A 12,930-nucleotide genomic window follows, 5' to 3' on the forward strand; every position below is an offset into this window, starting at 1 on the left:
CGCCCGCACTGAACGGATGGAAAGAGAGCACTGGCTGATCCCACGTCATCGGACGGCGGCGATGAGGCAAACGCCATGCTACATCTCTCTCCGGGATTTTGCGCTTGGTCTCAAGGCTGGACTTAGGTACTCTTCTGATGTGATGGGAGTGACATCTGAATCCATTCCTGGTCAAAGACTCAGCGACACGGAATACTAGGCTGATTAGTGCAGGCGTGGAGAGAACAAAAGGGCGATGGGTACTCGAACGAGTACGCATTAGTAGCAAGGGTAGAAGTAGTCTTAATCCCCTCCTGTGCGACAGGGTGCCGCACCAATTTTTGAGACAGCGCGCTGGCCGAGACCGCTCGAATTTCGAGCTCGGAGGGAGCTTGCAGAGTGGAAAGACCGAGGGTCTGCGTTTGTTTTGATTTCTTTTGGATAGGCGGCTGTCCATTCCAAATATCGAGTCAAAGTTCTATGGGCTGGCGTGGCCTGGGCTGGCGTGGCCTCGTCGTCAATCGAACATCTCTCAGACCATGGCAAAGAAAGCTAGCTGAGGTGATGGCTTACCTTTCCCTGGAGATCAAAGTCGATGATCGCTCTGGCAAGAGACAATAGTGTCTCTACGCTCCTCATCAGTAACCCATAATTGGCTTGGGACTGAATGCAGGACCTTCGTTTGCTGCGCAATCTCTCTCTCCGTCTCCCCTTTGTCATGGACTCTTAGGCCTGGCCAGTGAGTAAAGTGGCGCAAACAGCCCCATCCCTTCTCTTGCATCAAAATGTTCGTTTGATGTTCACAGCTTCGGCGAGCGCTTGACTGCGAAAAGCTTTGATATACTCGAAACATGCACTACTCACTGCAACCCGGCTCCAAGTAAGATCAAGCAGCCTCCAAGCTTGGCCATCAAGTCGTGCCTTTTTAGAGATTCTGACCTTGAATACCGACCATTCAGATTCGCATAGTTTGAGGACGAGATGTCGGCAAATATGAGATGATTTAGGTGCGCGTGTCCTGAGTTTAGATTGTCTGCCTAGCAGCTGCATAACACGGGCAACCAAGTGTGTTGGATCAGACCTGGCATCGCATTACATCATCTACTTTCAAGCCGTTTGCAGAAGGGGAAGTGAATCCACATCTGCAAAGAGAGCCTCTCTCTCCAGATTCAATGTTACTCAGGTAGCTGTAACACAGAGTGATCCTTAGTCTTCCTCCAAACGCCGATTGTCGCTTCCTCTGCTGGTGCCATCCGTTCGGGCGACAAACGCCCCTTCCCGATTATAGATCGTCCTCAGATAGGTATTGTATACATAATTAGAAGTAAAATTATATTATTTCATTCTTAATTAGATAGGTTAATGGTTCTATAAATAGGAGGCAAAGTGCAATAGAGTGGGGAGTGAGGTCATTGTTCTTGAATTAAGGCTATTATACAGTGGACGCATTCTTTGGCTTTTTGACCTTGTTCTGAAGCACAACACTCTTGATAACGACATGCTGATTTTTCTGTTGCTGATCCAGACTCATTCAAGACCATGCATGCAGAGTACCAATTCACAAGAGCATCAGACATACATTTTTGGGCATCACTTTGCCTTGATGGGAGCGCTGCATCTGCAGGCTGTGCCCAGGCATCCTTGGGCCTGACCCTGTGTTACTGATGAGAGGTCAACTTGCAGTGCCCATCTGGGCATAGATACCAAGACTTGGAGTCTTGATGACACCTGCTCTTCCCTATCTACTCGAGATCTCTTGACTATCCAATCTCCTTGACTTCTCACTTCCAACTTCCCTCATTCATCCGGCTTCCACATTCCGATTCCTCTACCGGTCTATACCATGGATTTCCACACCTGGCACTCGGGGTTGGCACTCGTGGTTTCTCTGTCTCGTCTCCATTCTTATTCCCTTGTTTCTATTGTCCTCCATTGCTACAGTTATCTACCTCGCCGTCCTCGCACACAGGCAACACAAGCTACTGATCTCCCTCAGTAGCACGCCGACCGCCGGCTTCACGAAGGCACGTTTTCTGTTCGGCGGAAGGGAGAGTTCGACGTGCCATCGAGAGACTTGCCCTTCGGAGAAGAGTGAGCCCTGCGTCAGTACATCATCTTCGGTTTCGGCCCAAGCAGGGATATTTCAATGTATCTGCAATCGAAGTATCGGTTTGTGACATGAGCGTATGGTATGTTTCCTTAATCCCTCACATCCCTCGGACAAAAGCAAAAAAGACTGACCTCGTTTTACTGACAGTTGATCGATGACACGCCGTGAAGATAACACGACAACAATACGCTGATCCCGAGACGGCATATGAAGGCCATAACTGGAAGAACTGGGAGGGTCCCACGTCGGAGAGCGAGCGAAGAGCATATCAGACTCTGCTGGCGGAGCACCAGCATTCATCATGAGATGAGAGTACCTTGAGCGGCCATGGTAGAAGGTAAATCGACGGCTACCGATCTCCAACCGTACCCTTGCTTAGCTAGTCCTTGGATTCTTAGTCTCCTAGAAGCGGCGGAAACATGACTAGGTCGGAGGGTTATGCAAGACTTCAACTGCCTATGCTGCTGGTCATTGTTGCTGTCGCGTGATCATTCCTTCCACTCTCTCTTCTCTGTTGTCATGGCGTGGCCTTGTCTACGTTTGATCACTACCGCTATATTTTTGGCAGGAGGTGTCTACTCTGATATCAATGGCGAGCGTCGGAATCATTGGGGGTGTTTCGTTGAAATCTAGTTCAGCGGATCGACTGATGTACTACCGTCAATGACCTCTTCAGCACTTTTGCTTTGAAGTTAGAGCCAGTGTGCTAGAGATCCATAACCGTCTTCGCGAAGGTAGCGGCGACCATAACCACGTTGAAAGACTTCCTCTGGCTGATGATCCCGATTGCCCTTCTTCCACAGTGACAAAGCGAAGAATGGCAGTAGTGCAGCTCGATATGATGAAACAATTATACGGCATGCAACCCACTGGTTTCGCGCAGGGAAAGAGCTTTGTATGCATGTTGCTTAGCGCCCTGATGCTCATACTCGAGCTTTGGTGCTTCTGTTTGGGGGAAGGCACGGAGGACTCTGGCAATGTTGCTTCAATCCGCCTCGCTCATCGGAGTTCCTCAACACCTCAATACCGTCTTCACCATCGCAATCTCGTATCTAATGTGAGTTTCGATTAGTGTTGTTGCCTCTCTTTCTATTTCAGAAGTACTTACCATACCTATGCAGCTTGACCAAAAATCCGCGCTACAAGTCCTCAAAAACACTATGCCTCTCGTCCGACTGTTTACCACCTCCGCTCGCCTAAATCTGCTGAAGATTATGGGAGAAACGATTATGGAGGATGTTCGAACGATGAATGGTCCCGATGGACCAACTTGGGTGGATTTTTTTGAGAAGATGCGTGACCGGGTAGAGTCGAACGTATAATCCATGGCAGACCTTCTATGACATTGTTCGCTGATAACCGGTCCTAGTACGAAATGCTTGAGTGGTACCGCATCCAGTGCGTTAATCTCGAGTCACCTATTAAGCCCTCCATGATTTCTGACAAACCTTTAGGGGCGCACAAGCGTATCCGTCTCGAAAAGACCCGGCCGATCCACAGAAAGTGATCACAGTCTCGTTCTATAACAAACGCCGTGCCCGGATAGTGACTTGACATGTACACCTCGATGGGACATACAACCTGGCCGAAAGTAGGTTGGGGAGGGGAACGGGGGACGATTCGAAGTGACCAACACGCTCTATCCTCGCAACTGACAGACAAAAGGGGATACGAATGTCTTTTAAACTCTTAGCTTGTGCCATACTGATTGAAAAACGATGAAGATGCACTTCCATGACATCCAATCTCTTTTGAATCTGTGCTAATTGAGATACATAGTAGGGAAGGCTCCTGGTTTGTAATCACTGAGGCGTCCAGATGGAGTTGTCTAAATAGACATACCAGAACAGAAACATTTGGACGACGTTAGGCCATACAACTACTTAGGAAGCCCTACACAATGTAGCGTGGAGGATCCTTGGTCTTTCGCTTTGATGCTTCGCCCGATGCTGATTGGTTGAAGATCAAAGTGCATGAAGCGTCACGTTGGAGGAGTGGTGGGGGGGGGAGGGTGAGGGGGGGATATTGTAGATGGGATTCGCGCTGCGCTTCAAAGTTCTTCTCCCTCATACCCAACAACATTTCAATTGCGCCGGGTGGCAAGCAACGTGGAATTGTTCAATCATGGCATCAGCTATAATCCGGGCGTTTATCCTAGCGTTTGGAAATATGCTCCTTGGCGCTTACGATGATAACATTTTCAGGTCTCTCGAGGAAGTTGAATTCATAATCCCAGTACCCCGTAAAAAGTACCTGACGGCCGGACGATCTATATATCTCGTGTTATGCCACCCAGGAAAGGCCCAATGCTCCTTTCAGACTTCGGCGAAGCTAGAATTGGACCCGGCCCGCATGGTGGGATGCTTCCAGCTTTTATATGATCGATTCAACAATTTCTGACTCTGCTCCGAAAAACCAGATAAGTTTACAGACGAACAACCTACCTGCACTGACGGAAACCCTCGCCTTTGTGTCTGCTACCTATGAGGGTGTCAGCCCTCCGAAACAGCACGTCGGCACACTGTTTTCACCGTCATTTGATTACCAGGGACCACACCGTAAGAGGAGAATAGCGGGGCTGTTTTATAGTTGTAATACATGATAATATTGCGCCAACTAGTATTAGAGTAAGCTTGGCACATCCAATATCCTGCAATAATGGTCAATAAGTATTAGCTGACTACAACCAAATACACCAACCTGAGGATACACAACGAAAGTGGAGAAAATATTATGCAAATATTTTATGTTTTGGTGCAGCGAGTTCCATTATTAGTGGACGTCGCCTGGGCTGGCAAGGAATATCTAGGGTTCGGGTGGGGGACTCGGAAGAAATTCCGACGGGCAATGTAGATAGAGAGATTTGAATTGCCGATACAAAGATAAATACTCAGAGCTCAGTTATTTGGGATCACTTCAAGGCTCAAGCATCAGTGGTTCTGTGTGAGCGGGCTAGCGGCGCATTGTACCTGTAGCGTTTCCGAGCTAGGCGTGGCACTAGCTTCTGCTGTTTATGTAGGTTGGTTGAGAGACAGGGTGATAGCTCTGGTTCTCGTGTTTTCGTTGTTTTGTGAGCGGGCGATGAGAGCCCAGTCTGAATAGTATCGTTTGAAACGCATCACGACCGAATAAGTAGCATTGCTCTGACCATGGGAGGTGCCTCCCTGGCACTGCGAGGCGAAAGCAGAAGGAAACTGAGAGCAAAACCGTCACATAATCGGCCCCAGAAACTCAACAGTGAGGGATCCCCCGTGTCTGGAACAGGGGCTCGCAATCGTATCCTGGTAGTACAATGAGATGCTCACACAGCATGGGATACTGTGGCCAGGGGACGCAGGCCGTAGTCTGTGGCCGCTCCATCTTATAGTGAATCACTAATTTGATGACCGCTAATAGCTCTCCAAGTATTTCGACCGAGTAATCAAAGGCATATACTCGGTTCCTTCGTGGCGGTTGCATCTGAGCGGTCAGGGCCTTGTCTGCAACACGGTCATGCCCGGAAACACTCGCCTTTTGTGGCGCCTGACATTGCTGACTAGTCGAGTGTTCCGACGTAACCCAAACCAGGCTCTGCCATCCTCTTCCTCTTAGTGAAGCCTCTGCCGCCCCTTGATAGGCTATCGGATGAGACAATCGAATTGCCGACAGGACATGATGCCCAAGCAACGCTTCGTTCCCGAGCAATCTCGATCACTAGCGGCCGTCGCGTATGCTTGTTATATATCAAAGAATACCCAGGTCATAGGTCCTTCTTCTTGACATATTGGTTCGATCCATCAGGCTTTGTCAGGGGTACTCCTGATAACGATGTTGTGTGGTTCGATTTCAGTTCCGTCGCTTGCCTGTGCGGAAATGCGACGATCTCATACCATAGTATGCATCGCACCCAGAGGGCTATCTACGTCAATGCATCACCTTCGCTGATTTGATTTCAGAACATACCTAGGCTGATGAGATCAACAGTGATGACCCGGATACTGCTCACAAGCAGAGCCAAATAATAAGCGCGAGGCTGACCGTGTGCTAGTCCTACTCGGGCATATTGTGGCGTACACTAGAGCAACTTCGGAATAGCGGTTCCTTGGCGAACCTTTCAATTGGGGAGCAGGCTCCGCTGGCTGGTGCCGCTCTCCCGCAGTGAGAGGGTGGAAGGCTTGATAAACAGTGTGTGCCGACGGAGGAAACGGAGGGAATCTGGTTGTTTAAATGATTCTTCCAGCCTTCTAACCTCTCTCGAACGTTCTTCGAATAGAAGTTCACAGCCGCAGGTACTCCAACGTTTTGACTCGGCTCGTCAAGCTGCGATGGCATGTTTTGACCTTGTCCTTTGCTCGTTCCCGACCTGATTCTAACACTTCTAACCCCCCAGGTTCTCTTCCTCCACCCTCTATGAAACCCCAGCATCAACATTCTTCTTGAAGCTGCCTCGAAAGATTTCCGCTCCCTTTTCCTCGCTCTGCCGACCTAGGTGTACCGCGAATCCTCACCTCGTCCCACGAACCTTAAATAAAACGACCTGTCTGCAATGTGACGTACGATCATAGTTCCTCCTTCGCTCCCTGTCGGAACTCCGGTGCCCAATCGCCGAAAACAGCGCCCGTCGATAGTCAGCCAGAATCCTTCACCATGCGAAGAGCGAAAGAAGGACCAGTGGGAAGACACTCATAGGGCTGGGCAGCAAGAGGAGGCGGACGCGGATTTACAGCTCAGACCGTCGCCCTGCGGCCAGGTGATGACAGGGTCAACTATACCTACGAGATGAGGGCCGCGCCAGTGGCGAACGCATCCCAAGAAGGGACAAGGGTCGATCGTAGCGGCCGCCTACTTGGGATTTGTGTGCTGACAGGATTGACACTTGACGAATTTCCAAGGTTTGCTCGACTGCTGGAAGCTTCGTTATGACTCGTTGCGCCGTTTTTAGCTCCGTGTCGCAAAATTTGCCCAATTGACCCCCGCAAATGGTTTTCACCCAGCCAATCCAGCGGCCCAGCCGGGAGCTTCCCCCAGGCTCTTCTGACTTCTGGAGGGCCGGCCGGAGATGACCGATTGGCCGTGCTGTCGGCCCCTCAATCACGCCGCGATAAGCAAGGGTCCAGACTTCGCACGAGAAAATCTGGGTCTCACGCCGCTTCTCTCTCGCCGCTTACGATCGCAGGATCGGAGTCGAGCATTCGTCACAGTCGGCACCACAGCACGCTAGCGGCCAGTTTCACTCTATGCTATATCTACGCCGATCGCCTTGTTAAATTGCAGGGAACCGGTTCTTTGTGGTCGCTCGATTGTGCGGTCGTGTAAAATGGAAGAATGGCGCCTCCTGCCAAATCCAAACCCGCGGTTTTGTCCTGGAGAATCGGCGCAGCACCATCGAAGCAGAAGCAGAAGCAGAAGGAGAAGAAGCAGGTAGTAGTACCTGCACAGCCCGCGACAGGACAAATACCAACGCCGCCGCCAGATGAGACACAGCAACAAGCGCTTGTTTCACAGCGGTTCGCCCCAGACATACGTGAAATAACAGCATCGCTTGACCCGTTGTGCAGGCTGCCCTGCGCTCTCACCCCAGGCGACCGTTCTTTACTACATTCTTGTGAGCTTACCAAGCACATTCATTGGTAGCCAAGCTAATAGCTGCTAGACCTCCTACACGTACCGGCTCGAGTTTACGGAACGCGATCAGACACGATTTTTAGTTCCGTTCGCGATGTCAGCTTTCCGATCTCCTTGGGCTCGAGTTTGACCATGTGGTGGATGCTGATCGCGGCAGACGGTCTCTTCACAAACGCGGGCAGAACCAATGGGCACGCGTCAGTCGTTGAGCGTAAGCAGAGAGCTTATCAACTTCTGAATGAAGCACTCCGCCGGAGCGGCGGCCAGATAACTGACGAAATTCTTGGTGGAATCATTATGGCTGCTATAACGGAGGCCCGCTTGCTGGACCCGGTGGCTACCAACGCGCATCTTCAAGGCTTCGAGGCTGCAATCCGCTCTCGCGGAGGCCTGAGGTTGAGTCTGCTTGGGTGCGCAATCCCCGCCCTGCGGTTTGCACATGTGATGCCTTATCTGGTCTGTGGCCCGGTGCAGGACACGGGCCAGAGAGAGCATGAGCAGCTCCAACGATTTGTGCAGTTTTTAATGTCAGAAATGCGACATCGAGGGTTCTCGCCATTCCCCACCGAATCTTCGCCTGTAGCGGGCCTCATGCAGCTGAAGAATATTATCATCGTGCCGGCGCTGCTGCACAGTTCCTTGGGGTCATACCTTCAGCCAGAGGAGCGCCTTATCACACGCTTCGTCGATGAGGCTGCATGTTTTCTCTCTATCTTCCTGATTACATTGATCCTGTGGCGCGTGAGCGAGTCGCTCCTGAGCACTCAGCTTTTTGTGACGAGACTAGACACAGTCCTGGAAAGCAGCTCGGCTTTTGATGAGCATGGGGCTCCCATGTTAACGTTGCAGGGGTTCATGTGGGTTGTCACAAAAGCTATTCAGGATTTCCAGGCTGTGTACCATGAGCTGAGTGAGGATCACGGACTGTGGCCAATCCTACATGGAATTGATGCTTTGCGGGTGTTTCGTGGAATGACTTCTTACAGTGCCCGACAGCAGGCGAGAAGGTTACTTCTGAGTATTCTCTATGGCGAGGATCTTGCGTTGACGATAGGAAGAATATGTTAGAGGTATATGAGATGGGATTATCTATGCAATCCGTGCATTGTCAAGGACATTCCTTATATATACTATATCGTTCAATATGGACTTAACTTGTATTACTCCATCAGTTACGCCCAAGAAGCCTCCTCTCTATATGGCAGTACCTGTATGCCGTGTAGCAAAGACATGCCGCAGCAAGCCTAATCACCAGCTCGACCTCAAGACATTCGATTACTAATTCAGAGGCACGATCCAGTCAACGTGGCTTGGTGCGAAGTCCGAACCCATACCCCACCATTAGGCACGTTGGCCGTCGATCACATCATGATGGCCTGAGAAGTATCCTGGATACTTCGCAAAACCTACCTATCCCGGTTGTTCAGACCAGCTATCAGTTCTAAACTGGTTCTTCGTGTATTCGTTCGCTGCTACCTGGTGCTGATCTCTCAGATCTCCCTCCTATCTCGTATTCATCTCATTTCAGCCCTGTGCTAACGCAAAACCTTCCTATTGTGGTTAGCCTGGCTGTTTTAAGCATTACACGACAGTTGCCGCTTGAATCCGCACCAACTTGAACATCCACATTCTTCTACTAGTATCGGCAGTGCGTCTGCGGCAGGAAGTCTCAAAAAGTCGAAAAGGATTGATAATTCGCATCGATTTTTGCCCTGCCACCTACGTCACGTCCATGAGGATCTGCTGCCCCTTCTGTGGTCTATTTTCACGATGGCCGGGAAGCCAAGGTCCTTGAAGGTCAGATCCCACGTTCGGTGCTAACAATAGGTAGTCAACGGCGAGCTACGGGTGATAAGGATCACGATGACCGACCGGAGCACCATTGAACTTTGCAATTCTCGATCCAAATCTCAGTGAGGATCAAACAGGATTCTTGATACGCATACGGATACTCTGTCTCTGGTACGATGGGCACCGCCACTCATCGCTGAGCGTTCCGCGCCAGCATATCATAATCTGAGTAGAATCCATTCAGACGAGCATAAAAGAAGAAATCTCTCTTCAATCTCTTCATATTCTCTCCTGAAAGCCCAATATATACCACTAATGCTGCAACCAACAATCGTCTTCGTCCCAGGGGCTTTCCACACCCCGGACTACTACAAGACCGTCCGGGGCCTCCGAGGCAAAAGGATATGCCACCACAGCAGTTTCTCTTCCATCTGTCGGAAACACTACCTCGTCAATGAATGATGATGCCACAGCTATCCGCGCTGTAACCACGAAACTCGCCGATGAAGGCCATCAAGTCGTCCTTGTGATGCACTCCTATGGCGGAATACCCGGTACAGAGAGCGCGGAAGAGCTCGGCTGCGAATTCCGCCAGAACGCAGGCAAGCCTGGTGGGAGTATCGCGCTTGTCTATCTAGCCGCATACTTCCTCACGAAGGGGATGGGCGTAAGAAACGCTTCATGATGCTCGAAGGTCCCCAGGGACTTTGTATTTAAGGTTTCGAGATCAATCTATACACCTAATTTTCTACTTTCCAGACACGACGCGTGGAGCTGAGACTAACTAGCACATGGTTCTGGGCGGTTTGATTTTCCACGACAAGACGGCAGCCTTCGAGACCTTCTACAACGACTTCACGCCGGAGATGGATCCCCTGGGGTGGGCATCGAGGTTACAGACGCAGTCCGCAACACCATGGGCAGGGGAACTCGGTTACGAGTCGTACCGCGATATCCCAACGACATATTTATTCTGTACGCAGGACAGAGCGATCCCGATTGATATCCAGAAGAAGTTTGTGGGGGTTTGCGGAGGGAAAGATCTCAACCATTACGTGTGGTGCTGGGCATAGTCCGATGATTTCAATGCCTGAGCTTGTTGTCGATATTATATTGGGAGCAGCTCAGGCTTCGAAAAGCGAAGAGTGATTGATATAACTGGAGGTTGGAGTCCCTCTCGGTCTCAGCCGGATGCACATGCAGGCCGAGTCGGCCTCGCCGCAGCTTTGTCAGAACTGAAGGCAATCCAGCTGAGGACCAACTCTCTTTCTCCTGCAACCCATCTTTCTCTCTAAAGCTCATATAGAGTAAGCATCCCACTAGCGCCGCAAAAACTGCCAGAATGTAGCTAGCGCACAATCTTAAACTAGCGGCCGCCTCAGGGGCTGGACCCCACAGGTCGAAAGTTCATTGGCTGAAAGACTCTATGATGCGATGCAGGGCTGCGCTGCGTGACCGCTGGCTTGGCCCAATGGTCTCTCTTGAATGCTATAGATAGGTGCCAGCAGATATTTACGAGGCAAGTTGAGAATGTGGCGGTCTTTGCCGCTGTCGATTTCGCAATTCGCAACTTCGCTGGAGCGGCGGAGTGTTCAGCTGTAGGTACCTGAGCTGACATTTAGGAGACGCCGATTGGATAGACGTTGATTTTTGATAGGTGATCTTAAGCTCTTACCTAGGTATAAATACAGCTGGGCATCGCGTTCACGGTTAAAAGAATCTTTTACAACAGTTACACTAAGAACCAACTTTCCACGACGCCATGGCCCCAACCACAGCCCCGTGGGCAGATACGCCCTTCGACCTCGTCCCCAGCCCACGATTCACAGAGAAAAATGTCAGTTCCCCAATTCCTCCTTGAACGCCCTTTCCCTTCCTTACCCATTACTAAATACCCATAATAGGCCGACCCCAAAACAATCTTCACAGCAAACGAAATGGCCGTTTCGCACAACATTTACATCCGCGGCCTAAACGCCATCTACAACCAGGCTCCACAGGTTACATCACCGGCAGAGATAAAAGATTTCCTCACATTCTGCCAGATCTGGCTGGAGGTCATTCATCACCACCACAGCCTTGAAGAGGAGATCATGTTCCTGGGAATTGAGCGGGATTTGGGCAAGGAAGGGATTATGCAAGGGAATCTCGAGCAGCACCGGGCTTTTGAGGGGGCGATGGAGGAGTTTAAGGGATATGTTGAGAGGATGAGCACGAATCAGGGTAAGGGGGGCGAGTGTGAGAGGTATGATGGGGTCGTGCTCCGGGGGTTGATTGACAAGTTTGGGGCGGTGCTTGTCGAGCATTTACATGAGGAGATTCGGAATCTGCTGCAGGTTGCGAGGGAATATGATGTCTCGGGGGAGGTGCTCAAGAAGAATTATCTGGCGTTTGAGAAGAGGTTGGTTGCGGAGAGTTCTTGGGTGAGTCTACCTCCCTCGCCTTATTCACTCAGCAGTGGCCTACTACTTCCTTGGGCGAGATTCAGTCAGTGTGAGAGATATACTAACAATCCCAGACCCGCCACCATCCATTCATCTTCGGCAGTCGCGACGCTACATTTGAGAATGGGGTGAACGGCAACTGGCCTGCGGATGTGCCGTTCTTCATCCCGTATGTGATTTCAGGCGTGCTCTCGAGGAAGTTGGGGAATGACGTGTGGCGGTTCTTGCCGAGTGATTTTCATGGGAAGCCGAGGTCCTTGCCGTTTGCTAAGCCATAGACCAGTTTGTGCTTATGAGAGTGGGGGAGAGAAGTAGGGAGAGTCTGGCGTGGTGGTTGCGAACTGGGCAGGCTCAGCGGGTTGTAAGTACGGAGTAGGTAAGGAAGAGCGCCTGTGTATGAGTGTCTACTGCTCTGGTAATATAGATCTAATAATTCTCCGATTAAGCGAATTCGCATTTCACAACCTCTTGCCTAAGGTCTGACATATGGGCTATAGCTGAATCATTTGTAGCGCCGTGAGAATAGATATATATAATGAAAGTGGTCTCAACTAGAGGGATCCAGGAGGAGACGCTCAAGGTGTATGCTTTTGTCGTCCGCGCATTGCCATAGACAACTCGGAGTAACTGTACCTAGTCTTGGTCTTGGACAGTAGAAACCCTATTTAGGATCGACTCCTTGAATGTCTGAGAATGGTTAAATGAGACTGAAATGCTTGGGGTTCGTTCCCGTTGGGGAAGAGCCTGAATAGGGAAGGAGCGAGCATTCATGGCAATCAGATATCGGCCTAGTAGATACTGTGCTCGAGAGCGATGCTGCAGGAGTTATTTCTATATGAATGAGGATCTCAGCGTGGGACTTTGTCATGAGAAAAAGTGTTGCAGGAGTAAAGCCATCTAAAGCACACCCGCCAAGCCTGGGGGAGCGAAATGCAGCGCGGTTGTCTCGTTAAAGCTTTGCGGACCCTCATAATGGTTAGTCTCTGATGGTCGGCTACCCTA

General features: G+C 50.5%; 4 protein-coding genes across 4 annotated transcripts; all 4 read left to right on the plus strand.

Moving 5' to 3' along the window:
• Positions 1-2,906: 2,906 nt before the first annotated feature.
• On the plus strand, positions 2,907-3,643 carry BJX68DRAFT_267175 (uncharacterized protein; the record flags this gene model as incomplete). Its single annotated transcript, XM_071045731.1, has 4 exons — positions 2,907-3,146; positions 3,211-3,405; positions 3,459-3,487; positions 3,544-3,643. 4 exons carry the CDS (start codon positions 2,907-2,909, stop codon positions 3,641-3,643), a joined length of 564 nt encoding a protein of 187 aa, XP_070898710.1.
• Positions 3,644-6,946: 3,303 nt separating this feature from the next.
• BJX68DRAFT_97076 (uncharacterized protein) lies at positions 6,947-8,861 on the plus strand. Its single transcript, XM_071050102.1, has 2 exons — positions 6,947-7,673; positions 7,722-8,861. The coding sequence occupies exons 1-2, from the start codon at positions 7,394-7,396 to the stop codon at positions 8,759-8,761; spliced, it is 1,320 nt and encodes a 439-aa protein (XP_070898711.1). The 5' UTR covers positions 6,947-7,393; the 3' UTR covers positions 8,762-8,861.
• A 1,077-nt stretch (positions 8,862-9,938) lies between these two features.
• On the plus strand, positions 9,939-10,557 carry BJX68DRAFT_267177 (alpha/beta hydrolase; the record flags this gene model as incomplete). Its single annotated transcript, XM_071045732.1, has 2 exons — positions 9,939-10,151; positions 10,273-10,557. 2 exons carry the CDS (start codon positions 9,939-9,941, stop codon positions 10,555-10,557), a joined length of 498 nt encoding a protein of 165 aa, XP_070898712.1.
• A 689-nt stretch (positions 10,558-11,246) lies between these two features.
• On the plus strand, positions 11,247-12,206 carry BJX68DRAFT_255504 (hemerythrin domain-containing protein; the record flags this gene model as incomplete). The annotated part of the gene is made up of 3 exons (XM_071043047.1): positions 11,247-11,321; positions 11,389-11,907; positions 12,003-12,206. 3 exons carry the CDS (start codon positions 11,247-11,249, stop codon positions 12,204-12,206), a joined length of 798 nt encoding a protein of 265 aa, XP_070898713.1.
• Positions 12,207-12,930: the final 724 nt, after the last annotated feature.

Source organism: Aspergillus pseudodeflectus (genome assembly GCF_044049435.1).
Source record: "Aspergillus pseudodeflectus strain CBS 756.74 chromosome Unknown BJX68scaffold_23, whole genome shotgun sequence".
NCBI classification, from domain to species: domain Eukaryota; kingdom Fungi; phylum Ascomycota; class Eurotiomycetes; order Eurotiales; family Aspergillaceae; genus Aspergillus; species Aspergillus pseudodeflectus.

Excerpts from the sequence above, each read along its gene's own strand:
- BJX68DRAFT_97076 (XM_071050102.1), top strand. The coding sequence starts at position 7,394 with ATGGCGCCTCCTGCCAAATCCAAACCCGCGGTTTTGTCCTGGAGAATC. Across the intron at positions 7,674-7,721 it reads CCGTTCTTTACTACATTCTT|ACCTCCTACACGTACCGGCT; the intron begins GTGAGCTTACCA and ends AATAGCTGCTAG.